This window comes from Pezoporus wallicus, unplaced genomic scaffold, assembly GCF_028554395.1.
Source record: "Pezoporus wallicus isolate ANWC-B61680 ecotype Strahan unplaced genomic scaffold, APGP_CSIRO_Pwel_v1 contig_3181, whole genome shotgun sequence".
Classification (NCBI taxonomy): domain Eukaryota; kingdom Metazoa; phylum Chordata; class Aves; order Psittaciformes; family Psittacidae; genus Pezoporus; species Pezoporus wallicus.
In genome coordinates, this window is record NW_026641700.1 from 5,012,177 (window position 1) to 5,031,829 (window position 19,653).

Sequence of the window (19,653 nt, forward strand, 5' to 3'; positions counted from 1 at the left end):
TTCCCATGAGACACCTATAAAATCAACGTATTATTCATAGAAATAAAAAGTCTTACTTAAAACAGCCTGGTAAACAAGGAAGCAACTGAACTTCCCTACATTTTAAGGTCAGCTCTCATACGTAGCAAAAAAATTTACCAATTGATCTGAGTCAAGAACTGCTCTGTGGTGAAAGGCAGGTTGTGCTGCTGGTGCTAGTCCGAGGAGAAGGAACAGCAAAACACACGTACTTGAAGAAACAAATGAAATAAGTGCATATGGCTAAAGAGCTAGGAAGCTCTGGTCTTGACGATTTATAACACATGATGACACACCATGAAATATTAAAGTATTCATAGTAGTTATGTTTTGTTTTCAGTAGACTGAAAGCAAATGCAGCTGTGCCTCAGAAAATTGAGCCAATACCCAATACCAGTCAAATCCACTGTTGACTGATGACCACATATTCTTGATGCTTCACAAAGTGGCTAGAACACAACATAGCAATCCCAAAGATATGAAGTAACATGCCAATGTGATAAAATGTAAAAATTAATTACTGCGATATTTTTATTGACTTTAGGCTTGTTTGAGTTCTTATAGCTTTGGATTATCTTTTATTTTTAAAGTCATTTTCTTTTAATTTTTGGTCTGAAACCTGCATTATCAAACAAACTTTTTGGAACTTTCCTGGTCCTTTAAAACAGCATGTATATGAAAAGCTTTTGTAATGTTGACTAAGCATTAATGCTGTGAAAGATACACATTGCAACTAAAGATAGAATTCCTCTTTATAGACATGCTGTTTCACTATAAAGTAGGTTGTTACAAATCCCTTGTCATGAAAAATCCTCTAAGTTTAACATTTACTGTTAGCCTGGTCCTGTTAGGCTATCTTTTTATAAGAGTAATTTTTGAAACACAGAGTAAGGATAGAAACACTTCTCGTGTACAACCTATTTTCGTAAAGTAGCTATCTTACAGGAAGAATTAAGGTAGGACATACATCCTTTTCATGACAAGAATGGGATGGATGAAGTGCATGGATGGCTTTTAGGTGTGGAAATCTCATAACTGTAATTCCAGTAGTAGTCTGCACTTGCGGAAATAAGATACATCCCTCATTCTTCTAACGTCTCTATTTCTCTTCTGTTTCAATCATCAAGTCCTCTATCACTATAATTGAGTGAACTACTTTAACTGAACTACTTAGATGCTACTAAAGATCCCAAAACTATTTTGATCATTCTGACCTTTCTGGAGTGACAAAATACAAAAGGCTTCTGAAAATCACTTTAATGTTAAAACCTGATAAAATCACATAATTGATCCAATATTTCAGATAAATAAAACTGAAAATAAATGTTTTGGTTCAGAACCACAGGAGTTTGTTTTTTGTTTTCTGCAATAATAGCCTATGCTTAATTATAACTGAAAGTATGACTTAATCTGGGAAGTACTGGGAATTTAGCAGCAATAAAGGTATATTCCTTATTGTGAAGTAGCAGAACTGGCAGAGAGAAATATAATTTATATGGATAAAACTTATTTTGTTTCTGGGGATTATTTTATCTTCTTCATAATCTAGAGAATATGTCTCCACTCTTGCCTCATAATCCCCTCCCAAAGGCCTGAATATCACTTATTACTGTACTTCAGACCCTTTCCTGTCTTTCTTGTATATGTAGCTGACAACGCTGATATTTGATCTGCAAGTCACATACTAATCTGGCACATAGGTTGCTGGAACAAAAGAGGCATTGGTGCTTTTCTGCAGCGGAACAGTATGCCATGCAGTTGGACTGAGACCAGCTGGAGATATCTCCCACTTTGTGTCCTCAGCCTGAGAGATATTCCATGTCATATGGCCCAATATGGCATTGTCTTATGTACCAAAAAGGATACTTGTGAGGTCTGTCAAAAAACAAAGACTCATTTTCTTAAATTTTTTTTCACAGCCGAACCATCACACCACTCACTGAAGTGTGGTACTGCCATAGACTTTGCTTGCCAAGCCTGAAAATCCACCAGGAAGCACCAGCTTTCAAGACAGACTATTCTGCTATGATACTTAGTTTACTGTGCCATCTGAAGGGGGCCTAGAAGGATGCTGGAGAGGGACTGCTCATCAGCAACTGTAGCAACAAGACAAGGGGTGATAGGTTCAAACTTAAACAGGGGAAGTTCAGGTTAGATATAAGGAAGAAGTTCTTTAATGTGAGAGTGGTGAGGCACTGGAGTGGGTTGCCCAAAGAAGTGGTAAATGCTCCATCCCTGGCTGTGTTCAAGGCAGGGTTGGTCAGAGCCTTGGGTAATATGGTCTAGTGTGAAGCATGCCTGCACATGGCAGGGGGGTTAGAAGGGTATGATCTTCAGGTCTGTTCCAACCCTAACCATCTGTGATTCTATGATACACAGACTCCCTGGAAACCATGAATTAACCATGATAAATGAACACCAAAACATTCAAGTGCTATAAAGTGCTACAATACTTTGAGAGTTAAAACAATTGAAATAGAACCACTGTGTTCTGCACAGCAATATGTTAAACTTTAATAGCTAGAAAAGCAGCAACTATCAAACTAAGAAACGCCATTACAGAGATTCTCTCTCATTAAGTTCACCTTAGAAAAATCCTTTCATTAGAAGAATTACTATGCATATTAATTAAATATGAGCAATCAATTTTATCTACTTCTGAGCATCAAAAAGGTTAGGAGACAACACCTTCATGCTATAAATATACTGCACTCCACTGAATTCACACAACTGATGTGAGGTAACCAAGCCTAGCACACTTTTCCTTACAGGAGGACTCAAAATAGTACAATGTAAGAGCCACTGTTTGCTTAGTTCCTGGCAAGAACCTGATAGCAACAGATCAGTAAGTGCTGTGCTCTTACACTGTCAGATGCATACACTACAAGGCAGTATCGGCAGAGACACTCTGATTTTAGAATTCCCTATGAATTCTAAAAGCCTCATTTAAGTTTACTTGAAAAAGATTAGGTAAAAATTCTGGGGTAAATATATTGGGGGGAGACTCTTCATTAGGGACTACAATGATAGGACAAAGGGTAAAGGGCTCAAACTTAAAAAACAGGGGAAGTTCAGGTTAGATACAAAGAAAAAGTTCTTTACTATGAGAGTAGTGGGGCACTGGAATGGATTGCCCAAGGAAGCTGTGAATGCTCTGTCGCTGGTGGTGTTCAAGGCCAGGTTGGACAGAGCCTTGGGTGACATGGTTTAGTGGGAGGTGTCCCTGCCCATAGCAGGGGGTTGGAACTTGATGATCTTAAGGTCCTTTCCAAACCTAACTATTCTATGATTCTGTGAAATATTCCTGTAAAAATACAAAAAGGTAATAAAGAGATTCAGGATGTCTAACACATCCAGCTTCCTGTTTTCAAAGCAGAAGCAGATCCTGAGCATGGCTAAGGAAAAAACTTGGTCGTATTGTGCACAGCTCTGCTTCAAACAGGGCCATTGAAAGCAGAGTACGGTTTTAAATCACAAACATCAATTTACAGCAACACTGAATAGCCAGGGAGACACAGCGCCTAACTGCACTGTTCTCTTGCCTTTTCCCTCCCATGCTGTCACCCAATTACTACAGCACTGAAACAGACACAACCTATAGCTGTATATTTTCCTCCGAAAAACAGATCCTGTTTATTTTCCTTATTCTTGGCAAATGTGTGGCTCAATCTCTTCCATTAGTATTTATTAACTATACTTTTCTACATTGAAATTTTAATTATTTAAGTGCCTAAAACCTGGTGCTATAACTACAGGTTTCATGAGGTGTGTGCTTCTTTCCACTGATTCCAGAAGTGGAAAAGAGAAAATGTGAAGTCCAAACTCCTAACCTCAGGATCTTTCAACTCAATAAAGAAACAATTCAATTTAGAAAATGCAATGAATGTCTTATCTCACAAACTTAATGCATATATTCAAAAGAAAGACAGATTAAATCACTGTGATCATAAATAAAAAAAAAACAACCTGGTGTTGCTATACTGTGATTTTTATTGATTCATTGAAACTTTTACCTACAAATCTCTTTGATCTTCCATAAAAAGGTTTATTTTTCCCACAAAAATATTCTCCTTTAAAACAATACAGTATTCCCATGACATTTATAATTGTTAATTCAAAAATGTGAGAAGAGAAAAGGCACAATTTATGCAAAAACATACTCTTCTTATCACAGGACAAATCTGACATTTAGGGTGGAGAGGGAGAAATCAAGCTGTTTGTCTCCTTCTAAAGACCAAATAAATGACAAAATTACCAGCTTAGAGTTCTCTTTCATACATTTGGAATTAAATGTCTAGTCACGTGTCATTACGAGCTGCTGAGGGAGTTGGAAGGCAAAAAAGGAAAGGGCACCAAAAAGAGCTGTAACAATGGCTTTCAGGGCCATGCTGACCAAATGAACATTTCTGTATTTCTATAGGTTCAAACTGAGGGAAAGGCAAAATAACCTGGCAAATTTCAACTCTTAAAAATCCTAGAAGTTGAGACCTCGACTCAGAGCAGTCATATGTAATGCCTAGAGAAAAAACGAATTCAGTGCTGGCACACTGGAAGCAGTTTTCTCTTTGAAAGGGAACAATTACAACTTTCTATAATCTTACTTTTGGGTAGATGTAGGCAGTTTTGAAGTACATCTAAATATTTGCATTAAAATCCTTTACTATATATAAGATTTCTTGCATTATTTTTTATTTATAGTAGAATTAAATGATAGATTAAATGTCTTTTTTAAAGAAAATTCAAGTTATATTGTGTCAGAGTTTCTTTCATTTCTTCTTTTAAAACAAGAAAGGCCTAATCCAGGCTCAATGCATGGATGTGTTTTGATTTTCATTACTGAACTAATAAAAAAATAAAAAAGGAGAAAAAAATTTTGTGACAACAAATGTTTCTTCTTTTTTTTTCTTACTTGTTGGATCTATGAATAATTTTCTTCATTAAAAATTGCATTACCTTCTTTTAATTATTTTTCAAATACTGTTAGTTCTAAAGGTGATTATTCCCTGATACTTCATATTTTCCTCTTAAAAATATATAAATTCAAGTATATAAATTCATATTTCCTGCAACAAGAACCTAATATTTTGTATTCCCATTTTGTGCTTGGTACTAAGGCAAAACTATTCTACTTAGTGTATGAATGTTTTCAGACCATCTTTACTAGAAAAAACAGGAAAAGCTATGGTATAATTTGGAAAGTTCATTCACATCTTCAGCCAGACACCTTATTCATTTACCTAAACAGTGATACAATTTCAGTGAGCTCAGTGGGATACATCTATAGCCACTCTAAGAAAGAGACATACTTTAGTTGCAAAAAATCTAAAAGCTATGGCTGGGATCATAGAATCATAGAATCATAGAATAGTTAGGGTTGGAAAGGACCTTAAGATCATCAAGTTCCAACCCCCCTGCCATGGGCAGGGACACCTCACACTAAACCATCTCACCCCAGGCTCTGTCCAACCCGACCTTGAACACCACCAGAGAAGGAGCTTTCACAGCCTCCCTGGGCAACCCATTCTGGTACCTCACCACCCTTACAGTAAAGAACTTCCTCCTTATATCCAATCTAAACTTCCACTGTTTAAGTTTGAACCCATTACCCCTTGTCCTACCACTACAGTCCCTAATGAAGAGTCCCTCTCCAGCATCCCTATAGGCCCCCTTCAGATACCGGAAGGCTGCTATGAGGTCTCCACGCAGCCTTCTCTTCTCCAGGCTGAACAGCCCCAACTTCTCAGCCTGTCTTCATACGGGAGGTGCTCCAGTCCCCTGATCATCCTCGTAGCCCTCCTCTGGACTTGTTCCAACAGTTCCATGTCCTTTTTATGTTGAGGACACCAGAACTGCACACAATACTCCAGGTGAGGTCTCACAAGAGCAGAAGGGCAGGATCACCTCCTTTGACCTGCTGGTCACGTTCCTTTTGATGCAGCCCAGGATACGGTTGGCTTTCTGGGCTGTGAGTGCACACTGAAGCCGGCTCATGTTCATTTTCTCATCGACCAACACCCCCAAGTCCTTCTCCACAGGGCTGCTCTGAATCTCTTCTCTGCCCAACCTGTAGCTGTGCCTGGGATTGCTCTGACCCAGGTGTAGGACCTTGCACTTGGCATGGTTAAACTTCATGAGGTTGGCATCAGCCCACCCCACAAGCGTGTCAAGGTCCCTCTGGATGGCATTCCTTCCCTCCAGCCTATCAACCGAACCACACAGCTTGGTGTCATCAGCAAACTTGCTGAGGGTGCACTCAATCCCACTGTCCATGTCAGCGACAAAGATGTTGAACAAGACCAGTCCCGACACCGATCCCTGAGGGACACCACTCTTTACTGGTCTCCAGCCGGACATTGAGCCATTGACCACAACTCTTTGTGTGCGGCCATCCAGCCAGTTCTTTATCCACCGAGTGGTCCATCCATCAAATTGATGTCTCTCCAATTTAGAGACAAGGATGTTGTGTGGGACAGTGACGAACGCTTTGCACAAGTCAAGGTAGATGACATCAACTGCTCTACCCCTGTCCATCAGTTCCGTAGCTCCATCATAGAAGGCCACCAAATTGGTCAGGCAGGATTTCCCCTTAGTGAAGCCATGCTGGCTGTCACCAAGCACCTTGTTGTTCTTCATGTGCCTTAGCATGCCTTCCAGGAGAATCTGCCAGGCACGGAAGTGAGACTGACTGGTCTGTAATTCCCCGGGTCACCCAGGGGATTTGCACAATTCTATAATACCATGGTAAAAGTTGTACCTGAACACTTCTGTTCTCACTGAAGCCAAAACTTTGATTGTAACAGGAAGATATTTCCTATTGACTTCACTGAAAGTAGAGTCAGGACAAAAATTTACGTTTGGCTTTATTTTCTTTCATTTTTTCAAAGGCTTTGCATGTTGCCATTTGCCATTACAGAAGTCTGTGAAAAACAGAGACGGTAATGGCATTGTTTGACTTTTACTTTCAATATTTTTCCTAATTTCTCAAAGAGGCTCAAACTCAGCCATAGAACCAGTTGCCTCATTCAGTGCGTTTAAGAGGTAACATTTCAGAAGTCTTTTAGGACAGTTCTCTTGGCTATCTTCATTACTGCTTGTTTGTTTTCTTCCTTACACAGAATAAGTGTGTTCCCATCAGGGTTCACTGATCTTCGCAAAGAATCAATGCTGCTTTAAGGATACAATACAGTGGAATTTAGAGTGCTTATATGATCTGATGAAAAAATGTTCACAGCAAGTAATTAAACTGGTCATGAACTCTTGAAAATATGTTCTGCTGAAAAGTGTTTCTTGAAAACTCAGGGACAATTGACACAACTACATTTTCTCACAGTTTGGAAAGCTCTAGGCCTAGTCTTAAGCAGTCACTGAAAAAAGAATAGGTGATGAGTGAAGAGGAGAGGAGCCCCAAACCCACAAACAAACAAAAACCAACACCACCAAACAAGCTACCCTTCCTTGAAAAGGGGTAAATCATTGCAACATCAGAAGATAGTGGTCTACATTCCTTAAAACAAATCCTGAAGCAAAGATCAACAGGTAAGACAAGGTGTTTATCCACAATGCAATTGTCTTCAACTGTTCTTGAAACGATTGACAGCCCAGCATTAAGATTTAGGGATGATCAGAAGGTATTTAACGTCAAAATCAATGTTGAATATGCTAGTATTTTAAGAATCACACCTGTTCCAAAGCCTTTGAATACTATTATCAGTCCTGGAAAACAGAAGGAGCCAGAAGCACTTTGCAAGAGAAACTCCAAAAGAAGACTTTTTTTACTGTTAAGGAAGTCTCTCTTCCACCTCCAGTTTGAGAATGCTTTGTTTGCTTATTTCCTCCTCACCCTTTCCTTTTTTTTTATTTATTTATTTTTAGATTGAGTGTGCAGGATACAACATTACTTTGGGAGAAGATTGTTCCTTACATTCTCTTTACTTCTGGTCACTTTAACACAAGGCAAGGTTAAGTAAGCTCATGAAAATGCAGAACTGCTGTACCAATTGCTTGTGTTCACTGTTTCCAAGCTACGGCTGATGGAATACTTGGATCTTACTGTTCTTTCAGAAATACATTACATCAGAATAGTAGTAACAGTAGTTAATGCACTCTAAAACCATACCTTCCCTGTTCCTGTAATATATTCATGCATATCTATTTGCTTACACTTCTACAACTGATGGAGGCATTTTTTTTTACTCTGAACACATTTCCTTTGCATCCAAAAAGACTGGGAATGTGTATGAAATTACTACCTGCATAAACAAATATAAATAAGATTAAATAGAAGTTGGATGTGTAAATGTAATAATAACAATAAGAAAAATCCTTTTTTCAGAGTAAATTACTCATTGAAATGTTATCAGAGAAGAAAGTAGTATTAGACATTTGGAGAGGAAAAAAAAGGAGTAGGTTTACTGAATATCTCTAGTGGAAATCTTGATAATCATCTAAGATTTAGAAACCCTCTAAAGTGTTTCTTCTGTAATCCATTAAGAAAGTATACATTAATTCAGATAGATGTCACCTTAAATATACAGATTTGTTTTGATTATGGCACTGAGTATGGGGTTTCTTAGGCTCACTTAAAATTCCAGTCAGAAAATACTCAGGATAATATTCTTGTATAGTTCTGGGGAAAAAAAAGAAATCCCTTTTCTAATGACTTTTCTACTCTAATTTCAAATCCTCATCTTGAATTTAAATACTTAGTTTACTTTTGAAATAATAATGCATGTTATTAGTTGAACTTTATATCTATGAGCATTAACCTGGAACTTAAGAGTGGTGTGGTTAATGAATTATATAGCCTTCCTAATTGACGCACTGCAAGACTGTCACTCTAACTTTTCTGTTTAACAAAAGATAGAGACTGCCACCTGATAATTTGAATAGCTAGTATTTTCTCTAGGAATAATATGGTCTCTGAAAAAAACATACAGTAATGACATTTTTGCATTAAAGAATAATCCAGTGACTGAATATTAAAAATGGCACCTGAACACTTTTTGCCTTGAATTGGATCTTTAGGACTAGAACTCAAGAATTAAGAGATGTGGTCCTAAGATGCTTCAGAACCTTTCAAATTCTGTGTCTTTCAGGTCCAACTTCAGCTCAAGTTAGAATCAGAAGTTGTTATAGCTGCTGAAAGCAAAGATCACCCAAATAAAACAACCTTAAATTATGAGGCTTTACACCCCAACACTTGTGCCCAAAGAAGAGGAAGAGATTTTTCAAATAGCTGCTTAATTTGTTACTACCAGCGAAGAACAACAGCACAACAAATTTCAACATTTGACCCTTGGTTTATATTCAAAATCACATTTGCCTTTTTTTAGTGACAGAGCTACTGCAAGCTGCAACACAGCTGTTTTACTGAGACAATTACAGAAAGAAAAGCGTTTGTTTTCTTTGTGCTTGGATCTGAGAATAAGCAAGATTTCCCCCCTGCGTTCAGTGTACTTTTGCAATGACAAATAGGCAACTCATTCAAAATAACACATTATTTACTTATCCAAGGATATGAACAAAAGGGTAAAAAAAAAATAATCTGCATATCAGAAAACCAATGATAAATATAACTTTGAAAATTTCCTTATTGATGAATCACTTATAACTATGCAAAGAACTAGACCACCTTCACCACACCTCCACTCCCTCAGAGATGAAGTTTGATAGACCATCAGCTTTTCCACTGTTACTGCTTGGAAGTCTCTCTGACACTGATCAATGCTTAGCATAGATTGAGTCTTTCACCCTTCTTTGGGCACAGGCTTTTATCTCTGGGAGGTAGACCATTCTGATCCTGGCATCTGAGGAATAACATGCTCCACTGGGAAGCTCAGCTGTTGTTTCCCTACACCTGACATTACTGCAGTATCTCGGGCCTGTCTGGGGAGAAGTGCCGAGTAGCATCAGTAGCCAAGAAGTACTTTGCTGCTTTCAAAGTTTTTGTGAGAACCATGTTGTGATTAAGCAGCACGCTTACTACAATAGAAAGGATAGCATTCAACCTGAATGAGCTACAGAATTTGACAACAGAGTTGCAGAAAGTGTTAATGCACTGACTCAACCTAGCAGACCTCTCCAGTTTGAGAGACAAAAAAGAAAGTTATAGGGGGAGTGTCCAGAGGGGAACAGGGGACGAATCTGACCCTGCAATCTGGGAAGATCATTGTACACAGAGGCGAAGTTTTCCATTCAAAAACTTGAAGTGAAATAACTCACTTCAAACATTTAGTTTCATAATAATGAGAAAGTGTACTTAAAAGCTTATATTTGAAATATTTTCACACTTAACAATATTTTGGATTGAAAATCTAGGAAAAAAAGAAAGAACAAACCCCACACCAACAAATCCCCTAAGCAACCATTCAAACCCCCTATACTACAAGCTACTCATCTGAAAATGTGTATATTTGTTTTCTGAATGCCCAATAACTACATAAACACATTGCTAACAGGGGCGACAAAAAGTGTTTGAATGCCTGTGGCTTAGTTATGGGGGAGGAGAGTGGGGAAAGCCATTTGAAAAACATCCACTTAAGCTGTGCCTTCAGGAACACAGAAGACAGTCCAGAGTTGTAAGAAAGTGAAGGTATTACAGCACATAGGCAGACCCAAGAGCTGTGTCTCAGAAATCCAGATAAGCAAACCCTTAATGCTGTTATTCCACATATGCAACACAGGTAACTGGAAATTTGCAGATCTCTGGGATCTCCTGCACAGGTAAGAGGCACCATTTTTTGTGTTTAGCATATATTCCCTGGTTTCATATGTAAAAAATATGTCTGCGTAACACACATTCAGCAATACAAAATATCTATCATGGGAATTCTAAGCAGCTGAAATAACTATCAGTTATTATATATGCTTTTTTTGAGTATGCAATTTTTTCATAGTGTGATTTATAATTGTTAATTAGAAAAATACTTGCATAGTAAAATTAAAATACTTGTATGAATTAATTTTTGAAAACTTCTGTGCAAAGCAAAGCATAATTTCTAATATTATCTGGAATCCCTTCTTGCACTGGTGCCCAGAATTAGAATTATCCCTCTTCTGGATTAAAGATGCATTGGTGGATTAGTCTATCACCGATGACAACATAATACATCCTTCCCAGAGGCTTAAAATGAATGGAGGTCTGTTAACTACAGACCATGTTAAAAACAACAACCGAAAAAAAAAAAAAGCCCTCTGACAGAAAACCGTATTTTACCATTTAAATATCATGATGTGTGAGGACAACGTAGTTTGAGAACCACAGGTTCAGAGCGAGGTATCAGTTCTATTCCTTTCACAGACTGTATCACCTATAAAGCTAGTAAGACATGAGACTGATTCCTGAAAGGGTTATCCATCAGTATTACTTCTAGCTTTAGTCACCTGAGCACCCTCAGGAATACCACCTGGACAATTTAAATGAAAACAAAATTTGCTTTAATGTTTCTATGATGCTCAGATATGTATACACATTTTTCAAAATTGTATTTATTTACTTGAACTTTTTTTGTCAGTTGAAGCAATAATTTTATACTTAAAGTTAGATTTTTTTAAAGGAAAAGTTATATTGTTGCAAAGCAGATGAGCTATTTCTGAAGATTTTAAATTGAGCTATGATGTGGATTAGGATACATAACTGTTTCAGATAACCAAGTTGATTCACTGGTTTATTCTAACACTCTAAGAGGTGTTATGTTATTCTGTAAATTAAGAGACATGCTACCAGGTTTCCATAGAATACTACTATCCTCCAAAGTTTTATTAGATACAAGACTATGTAGCTCATAAAAAGTCTTCTCCTGTGAACTTCTGGAATAGGTCATATTACATGCTGATAATCCCACAATGGTGACATCTAGAATAGGCCTGTTTAATATTTAAACCAAATTCTGAAATGCTGACTAAAAAGAAAAATTTCCCTGCCTGTAATAAAATATAATATGCTGTATTTTCTGGAGGCACTTAAATATCTAAGTATGTTCTTTTTCAATTACAGCCCAGGAAAAAGTAGATGAGTAGTTAGCATTAAACATTTCAAAGTAAGACACTGATGTTTGTTTCTCGGTTTGGAAAATACTGGCCCGATTGACTTTGTAGTTAGTAGAATCACTGGTTTTAAAAGATTGGATAAATTCAGCTATAGAATTCAGCTAAGCAATAACCTTTCTTCCACACTTGTCTGTTGGTGTCGTTGAGAACATGGGGATTTGACATTTTTCTAGTGTTTTATTTAATAAAAGACTTTTATGTCATCACTAGTGTGGCTTTTATATTGAATCTTTGAAGAAGGACACAGAATTTGTCAAATGTTGGTGTGTACAGCTTACAAACTGTGTGCTCCATCCTTTGGAAGGAAGCTATTGTAAAGGGGAGGGTCCTGAGCACAAACAGGGAAGAAATGGTTTTCTGGCAAATAATGGTATCAACACCAAGACTCTTACTAGACCTGCATGCTTCAGTATGCAGTTAATACCACCCATACGCTTTATACAAATAAAAGGGTAGAAGGACCAAGTTCCATACTTGAAGGAATTTAGAGGTACATTTATTAAGTAGTCTTGAGAGGGATTGCTTTATAATGAAGTTGTACAGCCCTGAATTGTAATCAGCTATGTATCCTTAGACCAGCAGAGCAGTTACAATGCAGTTTTTTGCTTCTCTGCAATTATCTCACTGTCTGTATCATTTTCTTGACGTTTTACAACTTACTGATCCAGTAATCACAGTTCAGTTCTCTTAATCATGCACTAACTGAGCCACTGAGAAAATGCCAACAGATACATAACCAAGAAGATATCAAGCCCATTAGACTGCAGTGTTTCCAGTCAAGAGAAAGCTGATGGCAGCTCAAATTTGAGTTTGTTTTTCCACCAACTTTGGACGACTGGGGCGGGTTTTAAGGGAATTAAAGGGAAGAGAGTTCCCCCTATCCCCTTTTATTTAGTATGCATGAGCCCCATTAAAGAAGAAACATAACTCAGGGTACTCCTAATCCCTGGCCGTGGGGAGGAAACCACCTTCCAGCACGGAGCCGGCTCCTCGGCACCGCCGTGCTGGAGCGGGACCGAGGCGGCGGCCGCGGGCGGAGCGGTGCGGTGCACTGCGGAACGCGTAGCAGGTCCCCACACCGTCCCGTCAGGACAGTGGTGGGGCCGGGACCCGTCCATGGTCCTGCAGCGGGTAGCCGCTGCAGCGCTGCCGCTGAAGGACCCTTCCTTCCTTCCTCCCTCCCTAACACCCGCAACAGCTGCTGCCGCTGCTGAGCCCGACTTGCCGGAATCCAGCTTTGAATGAGATTTAATAGCGGGGCTGGGGGTAGTAAAGGAAAATAAATCTCCAAACCAGAGCCTTGCAGAGGCTCTGAAACTTGCTTTTCCTTCCAGCCTGTAGGCTGTCAGGGGCGCGGGGTGAGGTGGAAGCTCCAGCCCAGCACACAACTTTCCTGAGAAGATCCCGGCTCCAGAGGCAGGCCGGCCCCTCGGAGCCCCACGCAGAGGGCAGGGAGGAGAGGGAACCCGGCACCTTCCTCACCTGCAAAGCTGTGGAGAAACCAGGCAGGAGAGAGGGAGAGGCTAGGATCTCCCTCGCCTTTCCCTCCTTATTCCCGGCTTCTGGTACCAAGGAAAGCCCCTGAGGGCGGATGAGAGGAAAGAGGAGGCTCCCACCGCACTTCCGAGCATCCCCTTCCCCGGGCTCCCGGAGCCGACGCCCTCTACCCCAGCCCGAACTCACGTGTGCCGTCAAACCGGGTGGCGATGGTGTCGAGGAAGGTGTTTTGGGGTGCCAGTAATCCCTTCATAACCGGCATTTTTCCAGCGCTGTGCGAGGTTCCCCATCAAAGTTTGCCTGCGAGGGTGGTTCGAGAAGAAAGTGCAGAGGGCGCCCGGGGAAAAGGAGGAAAGAGGCGGAGGCAGGGAGGGGTGGATGGGGAGGAGGAGGAGGATGGGGATGCCGCTGCGCCGCCTCCGGCGCAGGGAGCCCCCCGCTCGTCAGAGCCAGACACACGGAGTCCCCAGCCCTGCCGCGGAGAGCCGCGCACAGGTGCGGAGCCGCCGCCTCCCACAGAGCAAAGAGGGAGGGGGCCGCTGGCAGAGAGCTGCCGTAGGTTGGAGAGCTGCGGCACGGCCACCCTTATCTACCTGCGGCTGGAGCGGGGCGGGAGCCAGCGGCCTCCCTGGGGTGCCCGGCCCTCCCCATCCCAGCCTGACCCGCCCGGCCTTCAGCACGTAACAGGTTTCCTAGGCTAGAGGCGTACTATCTCCCATGAACCCTGTTTTGTAAGTAACGATACTGTAGGGTAAAGCATGAGATCTGTCTTTGCTGAAAGCGGAAACACTATTGTCATGGATAGCAAGTGCCCCTAAAGAGAGACTAGAACATGGAGAACACTTCATCAGGTGTGTGGCCTGATGCATTATTTGCACATTCAGGCTGTTTATTTAAGGGATAGAACTGTTCAACTTGTGTTTCCTTAATAATCTTTTAGAAATTCCTCGCTGAAAAATTCCACATTAGGATAATTAACTTCCTTAGGCTGGTAGTGTGACTTTTTAAATGCTGCCAAGTAGCACTCCATGGCACGGTCTTTTCACTTACTGTAGCAGCAATGGCAAAACTACTCCATGTTCTCTTAGGACTAAAAGACACTCCTTAATTTGCAAAGCCAGTGTGCACTATGGAGGGGAAACCTGTTGGTCTCTTGCTACTTTATAATATTGTTATTTTTATTTCATGCTATTTCCATTTATTAGTTTTTTTTTTTTGTGTCTCCAGATAAGTAGAGTATTTTGATTCCCACTTTTTCAGATAAGAATCACAGAGAGAGGCTCCAGGAGGGACAAAGAGGGTCTTTCTTTACAAGAGAGAAGTAAAAGGAAAAACATCCAATCCCTAAACCTTGAAAATGCTTATGCATAGGTTTTATAGCACAATATAAAAGCCTACCCACAGCAACCCACCTTGGCTTCAAAAAGCACAGCAGTATTTTACCGAGACCATGAACCTGTCCATTTCTTGTACAGGAAGCCAGTACAAATAAGCTGATATAGAGTTCCCAGCTCAGTTTTCAGAAGTGACGTGAAAATAGAGACTGCCTTACCATCACTATTACTTTGGAAGTCTCTAAGATCTCACAGTACTATCAGTTTCTTAGTCGATATACTTCAAATTCATGGCAGGCTTTTACCTTCATTGGGAATCATTAGTCTTTTCCTTAAGGCATACAATTTTTAATACTGAATGCCAACAATTGCCAATTTTCTTTTTCAAAGTTATTCTCACACAGAATCACAGAATATCTTAAGTTGGAAGGGACTTATAAGGATCCTCGAGTACAATTACCTGCTTTTCACAGGGCTACCTAAGTCATACGACTAAGAGTCCTCCAGATGCTCCTTGAACCGACAGGCTTGATGCTGTGTGGAGCCTGTTCAACTCCAGTACTTTTAAAATGTACTAGCAATAAAACTGAGGCATTAATTTCAGGTGAAAAATACAAAGCTCAAAATTAATTTCTCTTGATAGCTTTCCATTTAGTCTCACTGGCAGGTATCACACTCCTAGTTAGGTTTGAGGCTACAACATGTCCCTACATGTGAAACAAAGGAAACCCTATTTCAATACTTGCAAAATCCAGAAGAGCACAACCAGATTTTCACTTCTGTCAAAGCGCTCAGCAGCAGAGGCTGAGGTAAATCTGAATCTTCAAAATCTGCCAAGGGGCTCATGTGTTGTAGATAGTGTGCTATGGTTGTGTTTTGGCTTGCATTCTTTTCCATGACCTGTCCCAATTGCCATGCAAGTAGGGATACAGGGAAGAGAAAGGAATATATTCTCAATCTTACTGCAGGCAGTCAGAAGACAGTAATGTGTACATTTAAAGATAGAAATATATTTCTCAATTTTGACTCACCAAAAGTCATCACAAAATGGAAAAAATACATCCAAGGGAGTCAAATCGCCATCTAATAGTTCTGCCAGCCCATAAGGGTTTAACACCATACTTCCTCACACACAACACAAAGTCTGAGCTGTAAACATGATGCTTTTTTGATGATTACGATATAATGGCCTCAGTAATTGTAAAGTTTTATTAAGAGTCCATGGACTTCTTTAACAACCATGAGACAGAAAATATTCAAATAAGGCCTAAGAACTTGGGTGGATCACTCAAAAATTATGCAGATACACACCCCAGAAAGGATAGATGGTTACCAGAGAAGCTAGGTGGCACGTTTCACGTTCATAGTGGTGAACACAAATTAGTTATTGAAATATATCCACTGCTGGTCAAGGGGAGGTGATAGCAGCAACAGTGAAAGCTTTGGCACATTCTACAAACTTTTACTCATAAAAGTAATCCTCCTTAATACAGACTGGCACTTAACTTCAGAGAGTTACACAGCAGAGAAGACTTAAGTCTGGAGTAGTTTAAAAAAGACAAATTTAGCAGGTTAAAATTTCAGTAAGCTGAGAACAAGAAGTTCAGAAAAGCAGAGACAAAACAGATGAGAGTATTATAGAAGGAGATGAAGGAGCTGAGAGTTTGTAGTCAAGTCTGGGAAAATTATTTCTTAAGCTTTTAACAAAACACCAAGTAGGGAATCTACATATTTCCATATTCCTGACTGTTTACCCTGGAACATTTAACTGAATTCAAAATATAGGAGAATAAAATCATAGGAAGACATTACCAGAGCCGGGAAATTAATGGCTAATAACACTGCTGCTACAGTTCAGGCTGCCATTGGCATGTACGTTGCAAATGAAATTTAGGGGCTTGCAGTTTAGACTTGAGGTACTAAGAAAATAAGATTTGTTGCTTCAAATTACTCAACAGTATATAAAATATAATCTCAGCCATACGTTTCCTCCCACTTACCTACAGCTACTTGGGCACTTAACATAGCACATTACAGTTTGAGGCACTGTATAATCTTTTTAGGCGTTGCTCGTTATCTAGAAATGAGGGCATGGACAGAGAGTTTTGCACGGAGCATATGCAAAGAGCAGCATTTCTGGTCATAATCATACACCTTTTCTTCATGTACAATTTTTAATTCAACCCAAAACACATTTTCCAAGTTTCTTTATTAATATTCCTCATAACAATCATAACATTCCTCATAACTTCATAACAAAAGTTGGGAGCTGCTTATTGCTTCCCTCTCATAAGCACTCTACCTCAACATACCTGCTGTAGTTATGCAAATGTAAACAGTCAGTGAAAAATCAAATTAACAATCAGAAAGGACTGCATGTAGCTTGCTTTTGTGCTTTGAATTGCCACCCACTTATTTATTTGTTTAACCTAGGCATCCAGTGAAGAAAAAAAAAGGAATAATGAAAGAGTCTGAAAATACTAGGAAAGGGCAAAGAATGGCAACCTGCTGTTCATCTGCTGTGAACAGGCTAATTTAATGTGTGTTAGAAGTATTATCTTAACAAATGATTGTGATGCTTAAGGACATATTGGTCCCTTTCTTTCATTGTTCATAAGCAAAACCCAGAAATTTTAAAGAATAAAGCTACATAACTGAAGCTCTTCCAAGCAAACAACATTCTGGGTCGAAGTTTAAGTACAAAGATGGCACATCTGTTTCAGGAGTTGATTAAGTTGCTATAGACAGGAAAAGCTTGCAAGGAAAAGGGTTAAAATACTCATCTCAGTGGGCTCCTTCCCCACTACCTGATGTAATCACAGTACAGACATGATACTTTTAGACAGACCCTGGGTCTGACCCAAGAAGGTCTGCTCATGTGCTAGAGAGAGACTTACATATCTGCCAGCAATTCCTACTATAAGACCATGTTTTCTATTGTATAAAATTTTGCCAAAAATAGCAACCTGCTTCAGACAGACCATATCTCTGTAACATTTCAATTAAAAAAAGTAAAGAAATTCAGTCCTTTTCAAGATTCAAGTGAGAAGGAAAAGCACAGGTTAAGAAATCTTAGTAAACAAAGGAGCAACTCACTGGAACATAATGTAGAAGAGAAGCCATAAGAGGGAATGGGTGTGGGACATGTTTAGTAGTTAGGATGAAACTGAAACAGATGATGAAACAAGGGAAATAGAATCTGGCATAAGGAAAAGCCAAAGCTCTGCAGGAAACCTGGAAACCCTCAACTCCTTAGAAAGTAGAAGTCAGGGGAAGCAAAGACCCAGAAAGTCATTAGGAAACATATCCCAGCTGAATTAGACTCAGTGGGAACAAGATAGAAGATAAGCAGCAGGAGATGAAGCAGAACAACTTAAATAATGGGGCAAAACACCAAGAACAGGGTGAAAAGTGAGAAAGGAAACTGGAGCTGGGTAGCTAGACAGAAAATACAGAATTGGATCAAGAACAGTTGGGGGAGGAGGGTCAAATAAGTGAAATGCAGGAGAAGAAAGCAGAAGAATACATACATGAGGGTATCTGGAACGAAGTATCTGGAATGAATTTAAAGATTCAAACCTCACTTTATCTCTGTTACTGCCAAATACCTGCAAAATGTTTTTTCAAAGGTTCATTTCTCTTTGGGTGCTGGTGTAAATAAAGGATGCAAGCTTACTGATGTTAACAGACACGCCACTCACTAATGTACTGAAAAATCAATGTAGTAGGTTCAAAAGGTTCTAGCTGTACTGATACCACAAGAATGCTCAGCTGCAATTTTTGGTTTTGTGTTTATTTTTAAAATATATAGGAAATCACACATATCAGGTTTAATTTCATTATTCATATTGTTCAACTACATAGAATGATAATGGTCTATACAATCCTGATTTGATTTTTTTTTATAGTTAGCTCATAGTACATTCACAGACCCAGGTTTCAAGTCCGCATCAGATTTGTATAAAAAGGAGATATGCTCTCCTATCCCTTCTGGAAAGCAGAAGGTGAAGTAAGATTTGAAGATCGTCTTGCTGTCAAGCTAAAAATGAATCAATGAATAGACAGTATCAGATCTCAAAATAAACAAGGTTATAGAATTTCAATTGCTGTACCCACTTTCCTATCCTTTAAAGCAGGATCATAGCTCTCTAATGATTGTGTGGATACTGTTAATGTCTGTGTAACAGACAAATTTTACAAAAATATCCAATAAAGCTAGAAACAAATTAACATTTTTCATTCAAGAGATGTTCAGATAATATTCAGAAAGTTATGGAATCACATTTCAATGAATGAGGAATTCACAGGATACTGAATTGGTCTATTGTTAATTGAGCACCATCATGTGGGAAGAAGTAATCGTTGTTTATAGGAAAAATATTACCTAAAGGAGAAATGTATGCCTATGCACAAAATTAGCGTCCAAAGCTGAAGAAGCAATATCTAATTTGAATCATGTTTTGCTTTCCATCAGAAAACAAAAGCAGAAAACCCACCAAACTAAGGACAAACCCTTAAAAAAAATAAAAAATAAAAATGGAATAACACTACAACTCTGGAGACAAAACTGAAGCTTATGGCAAAATACATCGGAACAGAAATTTTCTGCTCAAAAACTATGCAAGAAAATAAAGATAGAGAAGAAGTTGGATTTAAACCATTACAGTGCTCTACACTCTTTTATCTGTTTTATTTCCTGGATATGAAAGGCATCCCATGCCAGTTTACCTCACTATGGCATAGAAAGTAATGTTTA

The 19,653-nt window shown here is 39.3% G+C and overlaps 1 protein-coding gene across 3 annotated transcripts in view; it reads right to left on the minus strand.

Moving 5' to 3' along the window:
• The window catches only part of KCNH8 (potassium voltage-gated channel subfamily H member 8), a 202,311-nt gene that overhangs the window by 162,396 nt on the left and 20,262 nt on the right, over positions 1–19,653 (minus strand). The window contains exon 2 of one of the 3 annotated variants that reach the window (XM_057424885.1): positions 13,750–13,863. In XM_057424885.1, coding sequence (XP_057280868.1) covers positions 13,750–13,825 — 76 coding nt within the window. In that variant the 5' untranslated portion in view covers positions 13,826–13,863. Of the gene's footprint in view, positions 1–13,749; positions 13,994–19,653 lie in introns of those variants that run through there. The other 2 variants (XM_057424886.1, XM_057424884.1) reach the window with 2 other exon arrangements.